Source organism: Equus caballus, chromosome 5 (assembly GCF_041296265.1).
Source record: "Equus caballus isolate H_3958 breed thoroughbred chromosome 5, TB-T2T, whole genome shotgun sequence".
Taxonomy (NCBI): domain Eukaryota; kingdom Metazoa; phylum Chordata; class Mammalia; order Perissodactyla; family Equidae; genus Equus; species Equus caballus.
In genome coordinates, this window is record NC_091688.1 from 25268036 (window position 1) to 25288306 (window position 20271).

The following is a 20271-nucleotide window of genomic DNA, read 5'->3' on the forward strand; positions in this document are numbered from 1 at the left end:
TTTGCCAGACAATCTTCTACAATCACCCACTTTTAGAAAGGAAAGACCAGAGGCAAAGGTTAATGACTTGGTTAATGATATGTACCAAGATGCCTAGGGGAATAGCAATTAAAAGTACTCTTGGGGAGCTGGGCCATTTACCTAAGTGAAGACTTCCCCTCATTTAACTTGTAAAAGTCTGGATTCTGCTGTATCAGGTTTTCCTTAAAGCCAAGCACAGCAATGGGAAAAGGTGTTACTTCCAGGTGGGTAGACAGCAGTGTGAGGTGGAGGGTGTCTTAGTTTTTCCAATCTCTGAGGATATAACTACAGAACCCAGTTATAGATTTAACTTACAATGAAGGGGATGCCTTGACCACTCTGGAAAAATCTTAGTATCTCCTAAGTAGAAATGACAAGGCAGGCACATGGGAGGTCCCAATGCTCTCATGCCAACAACAGAAAAATTTTTGTTATTGGATAGGTGTTTAGGGATTTTTTTTTTCGGTTGGGGGAGAAAAGTTATTTTTTTAAGTATTTCTTTAGCAGGAAATGTCCTAGAAACAAAAACTTGATGACTGACATCTACAAATTTTAGTGCTGCTGGATTCAAAGGCCCCACTCAACCTACAGAAACGCTTTTGAGGGTTCTACTGAGCAGATGCCCGAGCTGCAGCTCAGGTGAATGCCGTGGAGAATCACCAACTCCATCATGGCACGACTTTGCCCATCAAGAAAAACATTATCTGGGAATGCTGGGGGCTGTTAAGAAGCGAAAGGATCAGTCCTTTCTTTCATATTTAAATCTCCATGATATATTACACTCATAATAAGAATGCTACATTTAACAAATTAATTAGTTTCCAACTAGCTTTCCCCTCTTATCAAATAAAATATTAGCCACTAAGGATAACATTAATACAGAACTGTAGGGAACACTACTAGCAATGATCTGTGGCTGTTTGAGCCATTTACATAAGGGTCACTTGACAATTAGACATTTCCTAAAGGAATTGACTAGGATTCGGTGTTGATGGCTTCATATTATGCTATTTTTTTCAGAAATTTTGCAAAGTCTAAAATTTTCAGATTCTTTCAGATAAAAGCTTATCGATCCCCAACCACATCATTTACTAACATTATGCTCTTAATCCACAGAAATCTAAACCTACAAACTAGGACCATTCTGAAACACCTGTCAGATTGGCCTCTTCAAGGGTTTTATTGGCCTCTTGCATATTGAAAACTAATGTGTGGCCACGGCCCACCACAGTTTCTAGACATCTTGAGTTTTTTAAAGGAGAAAGAGCAATGGAAAAGAGAAACATAAGCCGATAATCATTAAAATAAGAAAATCAATGAATTTTGATCATTTTAATAAATATATATATCAAGAAAACCTCACTTTATTACAACAACACATTCATATACAAGCATCTATCATCTAAGTTTTCAACATCAAATATTTATCAAATATTGAAAATAAAGGACAAAACATTACTAGACTATTTAGCCATAACACAAGAACATGTTTTAAAAATTGGTCCTTGTGGACATTGTCCAAATGATGATCCTACTCATACACTGTATGAATGAGACCTATATTTAATATTAATAGCAATAATAAAAAAAGCTTTATCTTGGAGAAACTGGGAGGACTTACTTATTTCCTCCTTTTGGCATTTGGTTCCTGTGAAGCATTGTTTAAGTAGGCTCAAGTCAATTAGTAACCTTGGAAATTGGAATACGGTTTAGCAGGAGGAGTTGGCCGGAGTGGAAGGAAGGATGGTCAGAGTGGCACTCTGAACACTCTTGCAAATGTACAAATTAAAGAAATTATTGAGAAAAACATTGACCAAATACATAGTAGCGATTGCCGACTGAGTCCCATTTCTCCAAAATAACTCTCCAAAAACTCAAATCTTTACATTCTTTAAGATAAAACCTTATTGATCACCACATCATTTATTAACATTGTGCTTCTTAATTAACAGCAAAAGTCATATATAAAAAACCACATGCGTTTATAATCTAAACGAGTGAAATGATGCAAAACAGATTAAAGTATAATGCATGCCACTGGTTCATGAACTTCATCGGACAAGAAAACAAAACAAAACAAAACAACCCAAAACCCAAAAAACCCAGACCCCAGCAACAGACTGTTGCCATAGAAAAGCTCAAGCAGCTAGTGCTGGTTTCTAACAGCTCTCTCTATTGTTTCCTCCATCCCTTTCTAAAAATGCCGAATCCAAAAGCAATTGGGCATCAAAAATAAAGGAAGAATAGAGATGTCGAATCAAAAGTTGAACGCAACAGCTCGAAGTCAACAGTTTCCAAACAATATTGATCCACCCTGTGTTTTTGTTTTTTTCCTGTTTGTTGAATCCCTGCTGTAACTCTGATTTATCCTTAATTTTCACACTGGCAAAAATTAAGATAAAGTAAGGCACCAAAAATCGCCCTGTATCACCTCTCTAAAAGCCTCATCACCCATCACAGGCAAGCCAAGAACTTGCCAAGAACTTGCAGGGGTCACCCTCCACGTGTGTTGTTCGTTGCCGCCCCTAGACAGGTGGGTTTCATTACGTTACATCCTATTTCCATCTGTCACACAAGACTGTTAAATACAAATACTTAACAGCACCATGAAGCCATTTCATCCAGCTCCCTGTCTTCAGTCTTTTGTTCAGCAAAAATACCGCATCATATAGAAAAAGCAGACATCCTTAGCTGGTTATATTGATTTGCTTACCAAATAACTACCTAATTAATTGGCAAACATGTTGAAGTTTCTTAGCTAGTGACAGGCTCCTTGGGGGTAAAGGAAATATCACAAGGAGACATCGTCCCCCAGTCTAATCTACCGATCTCTTCTGTAGGAAAACTAAGGTGTAGTTTTAAGCATTAAGTCAACTGTTTTCTTGGTAAAATCACCACATTGATCAGTAGCTTGCTGATGCCGACTATACAGATGTTTTATGCAATCTGCTCTCCAGGCATTAAAACGACACGGCATGTTCATGGCATAATTTTATCAGTTGTACAAAACTATAAAATCCATTCAAAATAAAATTTATGAGAGCTAATTGATCATGCTGTGCATGCTTCAAAGTTTCGGTGAAAAGATGGCTCATATGTTACTTCCTTTGCCGCAGCACAGTTTGTTACTTGGTGAAGGCTCCTTTTTCCTTAAGGACTTTTTCCAAGACTCACTCACATTGTTTTTGTCATTATATCCAGTCTCAAAATAATCATAAAATTGGCCTTTGCACTCAAAAGCCAGGTCATTTCCCACAGGTTCATGGCTTAGGGGGCCGCCATCCCTGTTGGTGTCATTATTTGCTTTCTCATCATTTAATTTGGCCTTTTCCTGAACACCAAGGGACCTGATATTGGTAACAAAGATTTCATTGGCAGGTATCTGGTCATCACCCTTGTAAATAGGTGCGCTGCCTACATCAAAATCCACCTGGTGGGAACAACTCGGTAAAGGCAGAGGGGGAGAGGAAGAGGAAGATGAGGAGGAAGCGGAGGAGGGGGAAGAGGAGGCAGTGGTGGAGGCACTTCCGACATTAGCATTGACAGAAAGGGGTAAATTTAGGTAGTGACCACCACATTCTTGGTAAAAGCAGCAGGCATGAAATTTTTCACACTCCTCTTTGGCCATCCTCGGTCGTTTTCGATAAGGACAGTCTTGAGCCATAAACCACTCTTGGGCAGAGGTGCCATTGAAAGAGCAGGCAGGAAAGCACCAGTTATTCTGCATGATAATCTCTCCATGGATCCTTTTCATCAAATTGTTTATAAGGACAGATCTTCGGAGGTACACTTCAGGATCATCGATAAACTTTAGCTTTTCTAAGGACATGTAAAGGATGTGGGCTCGCTCCTCAAAAATCGAGATGGTCTAAAAATCAAAAAAGGAAGAGAAAACTTAGGAAATGGACTATAGACAAATATTATCACAGCACATTTCTTTCTTGGCAGTTTTCCAGGTCTGGGAATGTGGTGGTCTTGTTTCCCCCAGGTTCATTTAGCATGCCGTCCCCTGTTCCTGATTCATTGGCGTGGTCAAGCACCAGGGAATCCAGCCACAATGCAGACCTCAGCAGGGACGGGTCAGGTTGTTCACTCTTTTACGGCCCGTGAAGGGAATCCCAAAACACGCAAAACTAATCTGTGCTGTTAGAAGTCAGGAGAGCAGTTTCCCTGGAGGGCACAGAGGTAGTGACTAGAAGGGGACACATGGAAAGGCTCTGGGTTGCTAGTTCTGTTGCTTCTTGATCTGGATGCTAGTGACATGGATATGTTCCCTTTGTGAAATGCATCAAGCTGTACTCTTATGATACTTGTGCTTACATGTGTGTATACCAACCACATGCACACATACATACACACTGCACATCAATAAATGTTCTTAAAAAGATGCCAAGATGCAGGTCATAATGAGTGTACTTCAAACCCTGGCCTAGCCATCAAGGAGCCATGAGATCTGCCTTTCAGTGCTGTCCCTCTGCGTTTCATACTTGCAATTATCCGTGCTTGACAGAGGACAAGAATAATTAGTGAGGCTCAGACCCTACAAGGACCTGTCAGTTGAAGGACCAAAGCAGGTTTCCTTCTGGGGCCGGGCAGAAGAAGAGATAGAGAGAGGAAATGAGAGGACTCCCTCCTGAGCTGTGTGATACCATCACTGTGTGATGGGACAAATCCAGTAGCAACTGGAAAATGGCTACAACCACAGCACAGAAACTAAAAAGGAAATAAACTGCTGTGTCCTGGGGTCCAGCTCTTCTAGGTCATAAAAAAAACCAACTGGTAGCAGATCCTGAGGAGCTGTAAACTAAACCAGCCCAGGCTGACCAAAGGTAGGAACTACCCATGCAGGGGAAAGGCCAGCACCTGCCGATGCACCACGCTGATGTCGTTTTATGAGCAGGGTCAAAGCAACATTGAAAGGACGGGGATAGGGGAGAGGAAGATGTATTTAAAAATTAAAAATCCTCTCTGTATTTCAGATAACCATAGTCTAGGTTATACCCTCCTTGATTAAATCAGCAGATAGTTTTTGAAGGAAGATAACCATAAGGAAAACGAACTGGTATTGCAAAAGCTTAGATGGCCAGTTTTATACTTCTGTGCACTTTCCCGATCCCATTATTTTCTTCTTATACATGCAAAAAAGTTAGCTTTGGTCTTTTCTTGGGAATGAATTATATATTTTAACAAACTAAACATATGTAATGAATGCACAATGAAGTGCCTCTTTCTACTTTTGTGCCCACATTCACAGTCCACTCCTAAGAGGTCAGGAAAAGCCCTGAGTAACGACCCCAATGTGAGCACACACAGAAGTGGCACCAGCCAGAGGAGCTCGAGCTCAGAAAGGGGAAGCATGTCAGGAAAGAAGAAGTGCATTTCTGCGTATGTGAAAGTGCAGAATCACCACAACCCTTAATGCCATTTGAGAAAAATTAAATCATTAGTAAAAAAGACGTTCCATGGATTATATAATCTTGTTATTTCTGAGCAGAGGAGCTCTTGCTAGCTCTTTCTTCAAATACTCGTGAAAAATAACACAGGACCCAAAAAAGTGACAACGATTAATATTGCTCTGCTTGAGAAGTGGCTCATTTTCATTGCTTGGGTGGAACAATTTAATTTCTGGAAATGGATCAAGCGACTGTTACTTAGTATCTTAAACTCTTAATAAAAATAATGACTATTAAAAAAACATACTTTATGGCTACAGCTGCTGAGTGGTGGGTGAAAATCCTCTTCTTCCACATACTTCCTCTTAAAGTATGTGATCTTGGATGTTGTTATAGGATTTGAAATTCCCCTGTAATGTGATCCTGTGGTAATAAATCAGATATGACAAATGACATGCGGTTTGCCAGAGGTTCTCCAAACAAAATACTTTCCTTTCCTTTCCTTTCCTTCTAGAAGATAACTTGGCTACGTATTTGTCTGTACATGTGGTGATTAAAAATAAACATTTGTCTTAATAGTTGCTATCATTCGGAATCCTGTGACCCAGGCCAGGCAAGGATTTCTAGACAATTATACAGGAAAATGACATATTTCAGCATTTACTAAATACTCAGAATCTTAATTCTATGCACAGGCAAACAGCAAAATTCACAAAGGGGAGGAGTGTAACAACTCTGAGATAATATTAGTATTTATTCAATTGTTTAATTAAATCCATGATAACATAACACCACTGTTCAAATGTATACATATTTACCTGTAGGCACTCATAACCAAATGACTTTAAAATATTTTTGGCTCTAGGTAAGTAAACACATCATTACCTACACCTTGGATTTATAACAGTGCCTCTTTCAAAAGATGAAATTCAAATTTTTAAAATTGTAAATTAAAATTTGGGGTAACAAAACCCTTTTTGCTCTCAAAAATTTAACATGTCAACCATGAATAAAAGTAGGGTTTAATTTTTAAAAACCACAGCTTTGAATCCTTTTCAGCAAAAACAGACTTCAACGAATACCTTTTTTGGCCAAAAAATAGTTGTTGTTTTTTTTAATTGCTAGTACTACACAAAAATCCAAAGGAACCTACCTTAGAATATAAGAATAAAGAAAATCAGGAAGAACATATTTCTGTTTTCTGGGCTTTGAAAAATATTTTTTCCTACAATACCAAAGCCAATTGCGTGTTTAATAAAAAGAAGAGACACATAGCTGCTGGCCCCAAGTGCAGATTCCTCTCTGTCTCTTGGGATAAAGATTTCACTGTCAAGGCCACTAGGGCTTGTGTAGCTCTGAGAGAACCATACAGGATAGAAAACCAAAATCCAAGAGTTTCAAAATCTGGTTTGGTTCTCTTAAAAATATAGACACATGACATACAGGAAGCAGAAGCATATGTAGACTCGGATTTGAATGCAATTTAAATACCACCTCTGGTCCTCTCCCTGGAGCCCTGGGCTCTCTTACACACAAGAGGTGTACAGGCAGCCTGGGAAGTCCCTGGAGCAGGCGCTCTCTCAGCTCAGGAGGGCGCCACAGACACCACCCCCGCCCACCAGTCTGGCCTCAGAGGGCAGCAGAGGAAGGTCAAGGGCAGTACCTGCCAGCGGGGGACCAGCTCCCCGGTCTCCTTGCAGAGGAGCCTGTGCTGGCCCCTGGGGGCTCGGGCCTCCGTAGCTGTCAGCCTCCCATAGTGTCTGGTACCCGGCAATTTCAGCAGCTCCTTCTGAGACAATGGGCTCGCAGAATCTATTCATGGACAGAACCAGAGTCATCTCTGACAGCCTCAGACCTGAAAAAAAAGAAAACAGCCCTAATCAAGAGCAAGCCAGGGGACGGCCTTGGCATCTTCATTCCTTTGCTTTGGGAAACTTTTACTGCTCAGTCCTCCCCTTCACCCTGAAACATTTTATTATTTTTTCAAAGAAAACCTCAGCAAACTCTCTTGCTGCGATTAGCTCAGCCTCTGTGTTCAGCAATCTGCATTTCATGGGCGGATCTTTAAAACCCCATTTCTTATTGTTCTCAGATTCCCCTCAGCCCTCTTCGAGACAGCTGCTTCGCCTCCCGAACACATTTTCCTCCTGACCTTCCTGCAGAAAATGTACCGCTAAGAGGCAAGGCCAAAACCCTTGCGCTTCCTTTCTATTAACAAGGCAAAATCAATTTTCTAGTCAATCCCCGGAGAGTCTCCTTTGATGAAATCCGCTAATCAATCAAAAGAAAAGGGTGGGGGAGGCAGAAATCTCCACCGTAATCCCTACTGATGCTCTCGAGTTCTGTCTGTTCCGCTGCCCCTTGCCCCCTCCTCCTCTCGTTTCCGCAGGGCCAGTTCCTCTACAACATTCTGGGGCTCCCTCCACTTTCTTCTCCCAAAGCAAAGCAGACAGAGACACACTTGGTAGTTGTTTCCACCAGCCCTGATCGGCCTGAACTGGATCTGCCTCCAGTCAAAACACTGAGAGATGAAGACAGAAAATTGGCTCCAGTTTCAAGCCGTGAGTTGCAGTCCCACAGGAGCCAAGCACAACATCAGCGGAGCAGGCAGAATATTAAACAGGAGCCAGGGCTTCAGGGCCAGAGGCAGCCGACAACTCCTTACACTGCAAAGCCCAGACACAAGGCAGGAACTTTCCAAGAGGCAACACACCATTGCCCTTCTCGCCAGTTCACGTCCTCCCCCAGGGCCTGCAAGGGGACTGGGAGCCTCCCTGGTCTGTGATGCGACCTGGGCTCCTCCCTAACACAGGTGGTGGTGGCCATTTCCATGTGGGCTCCGTGTCTTCACTTGGTCCTAAGTAGGGCTCAAGCTAGGGTCAAGAGTGAGTTCAAGGGAGATGAGGCTCTGAAACTAAAGTAAAAAGACCTGGGGCCATAGATCAGTGGTGACAGCAGAGCAGCCTCGGTGCCTATTAATCACGATTCCTTTAGGAGACCCAAACCTCGGCTCTCTCACTTTGCCGTTTAAAGAACTGTCACAAAGAGTGGTGTCAGGCCTGCCTTCTGAAGATTGATTGTCTTTCAGATATACACTACAGGTCTAGTTCTTGCTTTCTTCTCCAACTTATACAGCTCGTAATGTTTGGGGGAAAGGTTGAATCTACCATTTTCTCAGGGGAGATTAGTATTACCTACATGTTAGAACAAGAGTCCACTTCCAGGTAAAAGCGAGGAAAAACACCAGGGAAAGCGAAATGGCTTCATTAAAGTGCCAATGTCCTTCTGGCTAACAGGGCAGCTCTTGGCAGCAATGATTTCATCCTTCACCCAGGCTTCTCTCTGGATCCTGAATTCTGTCCCAACCGCATTGAAGAATGAAGCAAGCCCTTCTGACAGACAGGGGAGGTGTCCAGGTCAGCGGCTGGAGTTCAGAGCCAGCTGATTTGGGCTGCTAAAACATCTAGGCCTTCTTTTGTAAAATGCCCTCCATAGAGGCAGCAGCAAACACTTATTAGAAAATCTTGTTACAAGAGAAAAAAAAAAGAGGTTCAATTCATTCTCTAAAAAGAAGTGGTGGGGCAAGCCATTTATTTTGTTCCTTGAGTCATGAACCAAGAAATTTAGACGACTTATTTAACAAAGTAAGCCATTCTGTCTATCACCCTTCAAACTCAGCATCCAAACAAGGTATCAAACCTCATGATAATTTATTCCCTGGAAGGCTCCCATGAAATGGTCCAATTTCTTAACCTATTCTAAGAGACAATTGTATCAGGAAGTGCTATTGCCAGAAGCACATGAATTATAGCTTTTTCTGAGTCAGTAGCCCTCTCTTATGGACTGCCAACAGTATTTTCCAGCTTGAAATTTACACTCACTTTTGTGCTGGATTCTGGGAATAAGATCCAAGCTTTTTGCCTGTGTCGAACTTTTATTACACATAAACCTAACCAGGTTGACAAATCCATGCCACTTAAGAGAGTAAAGCATTTGCAGGCCCCTCGCAGCAATTACCTCTGTTTAATAGAACATTATATGGGGCCTGTGCTGTTTCATGTTACTAAGAGTTTGTTTACATTTTAATGACTTATTGTTGTAACTTTTTTGGTTGTTAAGGATTTCAGTGTTTCTATTTGTTAGTATTGTTTCCAGCACGTAAAATTCTATCATTATGCATTTGAACTTGAAACATGGCATAATCGTTTTTAATCTTGGCTGCTGCTTCCTTTAGGATATCTAATTTCAGTAAGCTTTTCTTTTTTGAATTGGAAACTTTTACACACAAAATCCTAAACTGGAGAGGCTGAGTTCCACAAGTGATTTATGTAAGTCTGAATAAAATATAAATGAGAGGGGATTATTCAGGAGCGGGGAGGAGAATTTGCAACTGAGTCTTCCTAGTCTATTTACAATGGAATGTTAACAAATTAAGAAGGCAAGTTTAACAGAAACGAAAAATTGGAGTATGTGGCGCTAAGCACCAATTTCACAGGATTCTTTATTTGTATTATACATATGGATCCAAACTGTCATTATTCTCTGCATGATGGGATTTACATTATAATTCTGCTACTGAATTCACAAGTTGAAATCCACAAATTTATGTGCTATTAATATTAAATATAGTGACAAAGATGTACTTTTACGGCAAAATTTGTTTTTTTAACATCAGAGGTCAGTGGATTCAAAAGAAGGGCGTTAAAGTGTGTTTTGTCTATACATGGGTTTAAAAAACAAAAAATGAAAAGGCCCTAACCTGTTATTCTCAGGCTCCTGCCTGTCTTGTTTTGTCAGCCAAGTGCATGTAGTGGAATGACACCTCAAGCATTCCCAGAAGGCTGAGGGCTAAAATGTCAAGCTTTTCCGGCAAATGTTTGTAGTACAGTTACCAGGCATTTCTATACAATTTGGTTTTTCCAGATTAGTTCAGCTCGTCCTTTCCTGGGAGCCATGATGGTGCTAATAGGAGTAGCTGGTACATGGAACAAGGTAGCTACAGATTCAGTGGCACCTTGAATCTGACAGGGGCTCCTGGTCATTCTTTGCCCACCCCTACCCCCATCCATCATTGGAAACTGGAGAACATTTGATTAAGAGCATTATAGCAATTAGAGGTCTGATCCCAATACTGAAAAGCAGAGAGGTAAAGGCCTGATATTTTCAATGCACCTTTGACACTGCCAGTCTTAAATGTCCTGCCCAGGTGGAATCAAGCCCTTGACCTCGTTGTCCCTCACCGGATCTTCACAGCTTGTCCAGTAGTGGAAGGGGCTGGGTGAGCAGAATAAAATCCTGCGACCCTTCTAAATAGACAGATGTTGCTTTTCTGCCAGTCCCTGCAGCACACCTGTCTGCCCTGGGAAGTACATTTCTCAGCTGCAGCTCCAAAAGGCCAAGAGCTTTAGGCCGGGTCCCGCGGCGCTGGGAATGCGGCTTCTGGGCCTGAGGGGGCCAAAGGGGTGCCTGGGCTCCGAGCCCCGGCGTCAGATCTCCCCATCCCAGGTCCAAGACTGGGGTCCGAAGTTTGGAGAACCCGACAGCAGCCACCTCGTCCATGCTCCCACACATGACACACCCCCAGGGATCGGTGCCACAGCCCCTGATCCCCTCCCCAGGGCAGCCAGCCCAGCTCTGCTGGCCGCCGGCCGCAGGAGAAAGTAAACAACACCCCAAGTGTCTGGGAACAAAGGCAAGTTGTCTTTCCACTGTGCCAGAGCCGTGCGCCTCTCCTGAAGAATAAGAGCTATTATTACTCTTTCTTTCTTTTCTTCTTCTTCTTCTGTTTTTTTTTTTTAAACCAAGTTTCCTTCTAAGGGAAATAAACACCTAAGGTAGGATTCCAAGGAAATGACTCACGGCGGTTGGCAGGGCTCTGGCGAGGCTGGCCCCGGCCCCGCGCTCCAGCCCGCAGCAGATGCCTGCCCGGCCCTCCCTCGCCGGCCAAACCCACTCGGAGCCCGCGGCTGCGGGAGCGCCCTGCGCAACCGTTGGACGCGGGCGGCGGGGACACGGCCGGCGCTTCCCGCAGGCGTCCGCCCTGTCCGCGCCCCCCTCAGCCGCGGGGCTGCCTCTCCCCCCGCCTTTGCGGCCCCAGCCGGGCACTCCGGAAAGTTGCTAGGGCCGAGGAGGCGGGAGGGGAGGAAGGGAGGAGAGAGGCGGAGGCGTGGACCAGGCGGGCAGCAGCCGAGCCCGCCGGGGAGGTGAGCTGAGGACAGGGGAGCCGCCGCCGCCCGCAGCGCGGCTCGGCTGCCGGGGAGGAGGGTGCGGGGGCGGAGGTGGCAGGGGGGACAGAAGGTGTCAGCTCCTGCAGCTATTCCCTTTTCTTGCAAACGCGCGCTCCTGACATCCACAATCCCTTCCTCCCCACCTGCCAAGCGCCGCGGCGATCAGACCGGGGGCATCCCTCCTACTGACCCCCGTCCCCTAGGGCAAAGGAATAAGCGGCCACCGAGGACCCTGAGGTCTCACCAGAGCTGCCGTCGCCACTCGCCCCTTGAGTCGGCTCGGTGCGCGCTGGCGGCAGCCGGAGTAGCCCTAGAGGCGGCGGCGGTTCCCGCCCGGGTAGAGGCGCCACGGCGCACGCCAGCCCCGGGAAAAGCCCGCGCCGCCTCTGCGCCCAGCTGTGCCCTGGCCCTCGCGCCGCCCCCGATCCCGCGGCGGCCGGTGCGCGTCTAGTCGGTGACCCCGGCGTAGGCCTGGTGCCAGGAGGGCGCGCGGGAGGCCGCGTGGGTGCAGGTCCGCGCGAGCAGACGCCCGGGGGACCGGCCTCGCCCCCCACCAGCCTTGGCCCTCCGCCCCGCCGCCCGCGCCCGGCCCGGCTCTTACCGCGGGGTCAGCCGGGAGGCGGCGGCCGCAGCGCTCGGGCTGCCGCTTGTCCGCTCTGGGATCGGCGCCAGCCCGGCCGCTGGTGCACGCTCGCGCCGGTCCCGGCCCGGCAGTCCGATCGGCGGTGACCGCTGGTGCGCGGCGGGCGAGGGTCCCGGCAGGTCCCGCCGCCGCGACTGGGGCGCTGCGCCGCCGTCGCTGCAGACGGTTATGGTAATGAGCGGCTCTGTCTAGCGAGGAGCGTGTGAAACCCGTCAATCCTGTTTGCCATTTCCCCGTGGATTTCCGAGGAGAGGTTCTGCAGGATGCCCCCAGGGTGAGAGAGGCAACATGACAAGCGCGCCCGCTCTCCCTCCCTCCCTCTGCTCCCGCCGCCGCCGCCGCTCCTCAGGCAGCACACGGGGCGCCTTCCCCTCACCCCCACCCCAGCCCGCCCCCTGCCTCCTTCCCTCCTTCCCGCCCGCCCTCCTCGCTCTCCTCCCCTCCCCTCCCGGTGCCCGGGGACACGCGGGCCCCGCTCCAGCCCGCAGCCCAGACCCCACGCGCTCCCGGGCTCCCGCCCCAGCCCTGGCGGCTTGGTTCCAGCCGAATAATGTATTCGCTCTGCAACCTTCTGAGATGTCTCCTCGTTTTTTATTTGGTTTAGTTTTGTTGTTGTTGTGTGTGCGTGTGATTAAAAAAAAATCTGTGCCTTTCCCACCCTTTGCAAGAGACTTTCTTCTCCTTTGCTACAGCAAACGGAGATGAGAAACAGATGTCTTTGCAGGACCGAGTGGTTAGTTATTCTCCCCTCGCCGCCCGCCCCCGCCCCTTCCCCTCCGGAGCTGCACATGTACAAAAACGCAACCTTGGTCCTGCTGCAACTTGAGTTGGCAACACTTTCTGGGTGGGGAGCCTCCAGGGAAAACCTCCAGGAAATAAAAAAGTAATAAAAGAGGTTGTTCTTGGTCAAGAGAATGTAATTTAAGCCCTGGAATCACATTATTTTGCAAATAGTAATTTTCCCCTATATTGGGCTCACTTGGAGTTTGTTTTTTGAAACATTAATTCATAACTTCTGTCTAGGGACCCCTCCATCGTCGAGATGGGTCATTTCAGGTGTAATGAACGCGCTGGCTTGGAAGGCACAGACCTAATAAAATCGAGAGAAGGCACCTGCGCAAAAGTGTTACAAAGACTATAATATTTGTTTACTGCTACTATGCCAGATGTGCTAAATATAACGCTTCTTTAAAACAGTGATCCTCCGACTGTGAAAAACCAAACCTCTTGCTGCCTGGCTCCCTAGGAACCAAGGAGAGGCACAGACTGAAAATCGGGGAGAAGAGGAACAAGATCAAGGACGAGGATTAGCATCTGCAAATTGAACTCCATCTAATTTGCATGTTTATTTCTTAGAATTGTAATTAAATTTGTGTAATAAATGTTTTCCATTTCATTTGTACACTTAAAATTTGGGTGACTGACATGCAGTTAAGTGAATTTCTTTTTTTTTTTTTTAAGCAAATGTAGTTTATTGAATAAATCAGCAAACAAATATTAAACACAATTAGAACTAATCTGCTTTGAAGGTATTTTTGTTGAACTTTGTCCATTAAAGACTCTCGGAGGTTTTAAGGGTATTAGGAAGCTGAGAGAAGGCAATTATGCTGAAAACAGACTAACTCCACAGACTTCCAGGAGCATTATTTCATTTTTTCCAAAAGACATTTTGGGTTGCATGTCTAAAATTGGGAATTGGGCCTCGATCTTGGTTTTATTCTGAACCATATTAAATTTCATTGGCTCATGCACGATATAGGCCATTATGATGACAGTTTAGGAATTGTAAAGATGCCATTTTGTGCAATCAATGGGTGTTGCATGCCCATCTTATGAGTGGAATAAATTTTCTTTCAGGTGGAAGAGGTGGGTAAGGAAAGGCATAAGGGCATTTAAAAGCAGTGCAAGTACTTGAAAATCTAAATCAGTATCTAAAACTGGTTAGTGTCTAACTGAAATAAAGAACTAAATGTGAAGGCTTGGAGGCATGGCTTATTGTTGTTTTTAATCTCCCTATATTAAAGTTTTATAGCATTTAAAGGACTTTGGGGAAATCCCCACATACACTTGGCTCTGTCAAAATACATAAAACCAAAAGGAGCAAATTAAGCATAAAATTGGGAAATAACATGAGACTAAGTATCAGCATGGGTTGCATTGGCATCTTTGGAGCTTTGGCTCTGAGAAATGAGCCTTCTGGGAAACTGGCATTGCCCTTGGGTGGGGAGGATTCTTGGCTTTAATGTTACAAGACAATGACATCACAACACCAGTAAGAAATCACCGTACTTCACAGCACCCATGTGGTTCTGAGTATGAACTTGACCCTGTCCTGTTCAGATACCATGTGTTAGCATGTGTTACTGACGGCTTTCCCTGCCCTACTTTTAATCTCAAGCTTAGTGTTTTCTGAGGTTCAGTGCCCAACTGTTGACAACATGGACCGATGTCTACAAGTAGAAAAGGCAGTCAAACGTCCACGGAGTGAGAACCAGCATTTAAAAATTAAAGTGAATAAGTGGTGGCTATGGCACAAGAAAAGAACTAACTGTAAATCAGTAAGGAAATATTTGGAATGAGTGAATGTAATTTATTATGAGTTGCAATATTCAACCTGAGAACTATGATGTCATCATTTTTGGAGATGTGTGTGTGGATGAAGTTCCAAGATAGAAATTAGATTATAAAACTTAAAATACCCTGAACTGCAAGTTAACTGAAGGAAGTGACTGTTTTTCTTCAATTAACAGAGGGGCAGACTCAAAACTGCTGAAACCCATTTCACAAAAGCTTGGTGTCATTGGAAAGGGGATTTCTCAAGGAAAATTTGGCTTATGCAGATTGCTCTGGACACAATGCTCATTTGGATTAATAAAAAGTCTGAATTACCAGCATTAAAAAAAAGTACAACATTTTCACAGCAAAAAGAGGTGTCTATATTCAATCTCTTCAATTCCTCTGTTCCCATTCTTGAACCTTCTCCAATTAGGCTTCCTTATCCCATCCCTCCACTGAAACTGTTATTGTCACTGTCACCAAAGACCTCCGTGTTGCTAAGTCCAAAAGTCTTTTCCTTGTTCTCATCTTCCTTGACCTGTAAGCAGCATTGGACCAAGTTGATCACTCTCTTGAAACACCTTTTGTCCAGCTTCTAGAGCAACATATACTCACCTGGCGTGACTCCTTCCTCACTGGTTCTTCCTTCTCAGTCTCCTTGACAGGTTTCTCCCCTTCTCTATGACCTCTGAATGTCAGAGGGCCTCAAACTCAGTCCTTGAACCTTGTCTTTTCCTGTTAGCCACTCTCTTGTGGTTCTCACCCAGTTTCACGGCTTCACATACCATCTGTATTCTGATGACTCCCAAATTTAGATCTCCAGACCATTCTTCTGACTTCCAGTCCCCCCTTAGAAGTTTACACACAAGCTTTACAGATCCAAAACAGAACCCCTGATGGTCTTTGCTCCCCCAACGACACCACCCTTAATATTCTCCATTCCAGTGAATAAACCACACTGGTTTTTTTAGTTGCTCATGCAGAAAACTTTGGAGTCATCCTCGACTCTTTTTTTTCCTTTACCCCCTACATCTAATACATCAGAAAATCCTTAAGGCTCTACTTTTAACAGTTTTCTAGACTCTGATCACTTATCATCATCTCTACTGCCACCACCCTGGTCCAAGCCACCATTATCACCTCTTGCCTGGGATATTGCAGTAGCCTCCCTGATTCATCTGTTCTCCCTGATTCAGTCTTTGCCTCTTTCTACAGTTCAGTCTCAGCTCAGCAGCCAGTGATGTCAATTTTTGCTAAGACTCTTCCTAAGGGTCGCATTTCACTCATTGTAAAAGCCAAATACTTAGAATGGTCTACAAAGGGTGGAAGTCTCCCTTTACTTCTCTAATCTGACTCTGTCTCCAGCTGCTCTGGCTCCAGTGTATCAGGCCTGTGCTTACCTCAGGACATTTGCACTGGAATGCTCTTTCCCCAGATAGCTGCACATATCAGTGCTTCACTTTTTCCAAGTCTTTGCTCAAATACCACCTTCTTAACAAGGTGATATTTCTAACTCTTAAAATCCTAACACTTCACCTCCATATCTTATTTTATTTTTATCCAGAGGATTTTTGCTTTCTAATAAGCTCTATATTTTACTTATTTATTCTATTTATCACTGATCTCCTCCCACTGGAAACTAAGGTCCATGAGGGCAGGGATTTTTGTCTTTTTTTTTAATGAGAAATATTTATTGTGGGTAAAGTCTTTCTTTTTTCTTTCTTCTTTTTTTTTTTTTTTTGGTGAGGGAGATTGGCCCTGAGCTACCAACTGTTGCCAATCTTCCTCTCTTTGCTTGAGAAAGATTGTCCTTGAGCTGACATCCATGCTAATCTTCCTTTATTTTGTATGTGAGATACCACCATAGCATGGCTTGATGAGCAGTGTGTAGGTGAAGGCCCAGGATCCAAACCTGTGAACCCCAGGCTGCTGAAGTGGAGCACGCAAACTTAACCACTATGCCACTGGGCCAGTCCCAAATTTTGTCTCTTTTACTCACTCCAGTATCTCCAGCATCTGGTACAGAGCCCGGCACACTGAAAGCACTCAATAAATATGTGTTGATTGATTGACAACTGACTGACATCTCACATCCATACAGAAACCCAAACAAGGCTACTAGAGCTGCTCTAGTCTAGTCTGATGAATGTAGTAGACGTAGCTCATCTGGTATAGTGTATGTAGAATAGTGAAATAAGCAGTTCATTTTATCACCAACTCATTTGCCTCTTGTAGCATTCTCTGGCCCAGGGCTCTTACCTGCTCTGCAGCATTCCAGGACCTGAAGACATTCCCAAAATCCCAAGGTACCAAACGATTTCATGCTGCCCTACTTGAAAGTCCCCAATACAATATTTCATCCAAGTGGATGCTGGTGCTCTGGACCAGCCCTCCTTTCCCCCAACACAGATTTTCATTCATTGCCAAGATGCTTGTCCTAAGCTAGAGTCTTATAAAATGACAAAGTGTGTAAAGTTGCTCTCCAGGACCCTGTAATGACACTTCTTGGCAAAGCCACCCGTTCAGAAGCCAGGAAATCCTCTACTGTCTTTCTCATCGTCCTTCAAAACTTGCTCAGAAACACTTCAATAATTATGCTCATTTTATATACAAGCATTGAATTAGGCACTACAGGTGAAGTGGAGATGAATAAGACACTGTTCCTGGACTTATGGAATTGTCAATATAGCAAGTAGCATAAGACAACCATAGAAATCATGGTACTGTTAAGTAATTTGAGGCATAGTAGATGCCATGGGTGTTCAGCAATGGGACAGATCACATCCAGCTAGGGGGAGTCAGAAAAACTTATTTAAGAAAATAAAATCTGAAGTTGACTTTGAAGGAGAGGTAGGCTCTTTATGGGCTGAAATGAGGAATGGATGAAAAGTATTTCAAGTAGAGGAAACCATTTGAGGCACAGAGGTTGGAAAGCAAAAGGCATCTTTAGACAATAGTGAATATTCCAGTTGTACTAGAGGGGTAAGGTATGTGAATGTAGACGGGAGGTGAAGCCATATGATAATAAATTTTGAAAAACAAGATGAGTCTGATTTTAACGTATAAGCAGTGGGGAGCATTAAAGATTTTTGAACTGGAGAATAACATGATCAAAGCCCAGCTTCAGGAAGAGTAACATGTGGTGGAGAGTGGTGTTGGGGAGCTCGTTCAGCAGTCCAAGTGAGGGGAATGCGGGTCTGTGTTAGAGTGGTGGCCCCTGAACCGGAAGAAGGAGACAGGTGTGAGATATTACAGAGCTGGAATATTTAGGACCTAATCATTGACTGGTTGTGGGGAAGGGAAGAGTGAAAGATAACTTCTATTCGAGTTACCGTGTGGCTAAGTGAACCCATGACAAATGAGAAGAGGCAAATTTGAAGGGAATATAATGTGTGGATTCCGGTTATGTTGAGTACGAGATGTTCATGGAATAGACAGGTGGAGATATGCAATAGACAGCTAAATAGTCTGGTCTACTGAGGATAAAATTTAAGAGCAAAGTATAAAAATTTAGGATTATTTCCGTAACTATTGAGGTTGAAGTCTTAGGACTTAATGAAATAACTGAAGACATTACAGAATTTAATAGCAAAGGACTTAAGTCAGCACTTTGATGAATCCGATAAATGCATTTATTCGGAGGTGAAAATAATGCTTTGGCTTAACGTGTGACCTCTTTCAGGGGTATTTGTATTTACAAAAGATGTACAAAGACCCTTTATGCTTAAATTTAAAGGAAGAAATTTGGGATGATGTGATGGACTTTGGGTAACGGGCCGTCTGCTAGCTCTCCCGACGTGACGATGGAGACATGGTTATACGCTGTGCTTCCTCGTGTGGCTGAACCTACTGATTTACCATCACAGGAAAGGCATTTGACGTGTCATCAGAGAATCCTGAAATAATCCTTGAAAAGATGTAAATCATTGATAATGAGCTTGGAGTGTTCTCTCTCTCAGGAATATTTGTATTTTAATAAGAGTCTCCTAAATGCCACAAAAACTTTAATCAAAGCAATTAATAATTGATGACACGATTTCAGATGTAATATAATCCAATAAGTATTATTTCTGAATGGAAATCACACAACATATATATAGTCCTTTGCTCAGGGTATTATTCTGGGGGACTTATATTAATGAATAGGTAGGAACATTTACAGTAAACAAAGCAATTATTTGTAAAGAGATGTTCTTCTAACATACTTGGTAATTTTTGCAATTAAAAAATTTCCATTGAAAAACTTTTTTTATTACATGTTTTATTTATTTATTGAGGAAGATTAGCCCTGAGCTAACATCCGCTGCCAATCCTCCTCTTTTTGCTGAGGAAGCCTGGCCCTGAGCTAACATCCGTGCCCATCTCCCTCTACTTTATATGTGGGACGCCTGCCACAGCATGGCGTGCCAAGCAGTGCCATGTCCGCACCCGGGATCCGAACCGGCGAACCCCAGGCCGCGGAAGCGGAAGGTGCGCACTTAACCACTGTGCCACCTGGCCGGCCCTGAAATACTTTTAATGCTATTAATATTGTATTAGCTAAAAGAGTGTGGTAATTGGATGTGCTGATGTAACCCCAACATTCATCCCAAGTCTTCAGGGAAAAGACAGATCATAAATTAGTCATGAAAGTTGGGTGGGACCTGGATAACTGGAGAGGAGGTGGGAAGAACCTTCTCGAGGGATAAGGGATGACAATCCTTGGTCGTACATTTGGGGAAGAGGATGGCGTGGTCAAAGGATGAGGGACTGGATGAATCCAAGCTGACTCTAACGTTTAAATCGTCCTATTTGGAAAGAAGGCAGTGCCGTTCTCAGAAGCACAGAAAGTAGAAGGAAGAACTATCTGAGCAAAAGATGGTGAAAGTGGATGTGTGTATATGTGTGTGTATGGGGGTGGGGTGGGTTTAAACTTTTTACAGAGTGAACTGAGATAACAAACAAATAAATAAGAAAAATGGTGATATGAATATTTTCTGAAAATAATCACCTTTTTCTGTTCTATTTTCCTTTTCTTCTTCCAACAAGATTTTCCCACCCATATTCTTTTCCTTTTTGGGGGAGGAAGGGCCTACGTAGCTTTTTCTTGACCAAAAACTAAACACATAGGTCCATACTGTGCCAGAGCACTAGCTCAGAAGGATGAATTCCCGAATAAAGAGGGGCAGAATTTCATCTGAAACCCGAAGACTGATGTTGGTGAGGCCAGAGGGAGGCTCTGCAGGGGCGTGTGAGGGGCTCCAGAGCTAGACAGCAGAAGGCACCCCAGCTAATCTTAAGCTTAAACATAAATCTTACCATGTGATGGGTAGGCTCCAAAATTCATAGTTTTGTCATCCTGTTAAGAAAGACATAAGCAAGGGGAAAGAAACCCCAAAGAGGGGCAGTCTGTGGAGTAATGTAACCACCTGTAATTTGATTTCAAAATCCT

At 44.1% G+C, this 20271-nt stretch overlaps 1 protein-coding gene and 1 non-coding gene across 6 annotated transcripts; one reads left to right on the forward strand and one right to left on the reverse strand.

Moving 5' to 3' along the window:
• Positions 1-1338: 1338 nt before the first annotated feature.
• SERTAD4 (SERTA domain containing 4) lies at positions 1339-12612 on the reverse strand. 5 transcript variants are annotated; one of them, XM_023640773.2, is made up of 4 exons: positions 12243-12612; positions 7078-7269; positions 5722-5837; positions 1339-3889 (listed from the first exon to the last, which is right to left on the reverse strand). In XM_023640773.2, the coding sequence occupies exons 2-4, from the start codon at positions 7250-7252 to the stop codon at positions 3113-3115; spliced, it is 1068 nt and encodes a 355-aa protein (XP_023496541.1). In that variant the 5' UTR covers positions 7253-7269; positions 12243-12612; the 3' UTR covers positions 1339-3112. The 5 variants fall into 5 exon arrangements, with proteins under 5 accessions (XP_023496541.1, XP_023496542.1, XP_070122855.1 ...); XM_023640774.2 differs by lacking the exon at positions 12243-12612 and adding an exon at positions 11886-12025; XM_070266754.1 differs by lacking the exon at positions 12243-12612 and adding an exon at positions 8613-8937.
• Positions 11330-13801, forward strand: LOC106783154 (uncharacterized). The gene is made up of 3 exons (XR_011438571.1): positions 11330-11617; positions 11845-12558; positions 13482-13801. It is a non-coding gene; the product is annotated as an uncharacterized protein (transcript).
• The last annotated feature ends 6470 nt before the right edge of the window (positions 13802-20271 follow it).

Coding starts and splice junctions, on each gene's coding strand:
- SERTAD4 (XM_023640773.2), bottom strand. CDS start 7,252: ATGACTCTGGTTCTGTCCATGAATAGATTCTGCGAGCCCATTGTCTCA. Junction 5,838..7,077: donor AGCTGGTCCCCCGCTGGCAG/GTACTGCCCTTG, acceptor TTATTACCACAG/GATCACATTACAGGGGAATT. Junction 3,890..5,721: donor TCAGCAGCTGTAGCCATAAA/GTATGTTTTTTT, acceptor TTTGATTTTTAG/ACCATCTCGATTTTTGAGGA.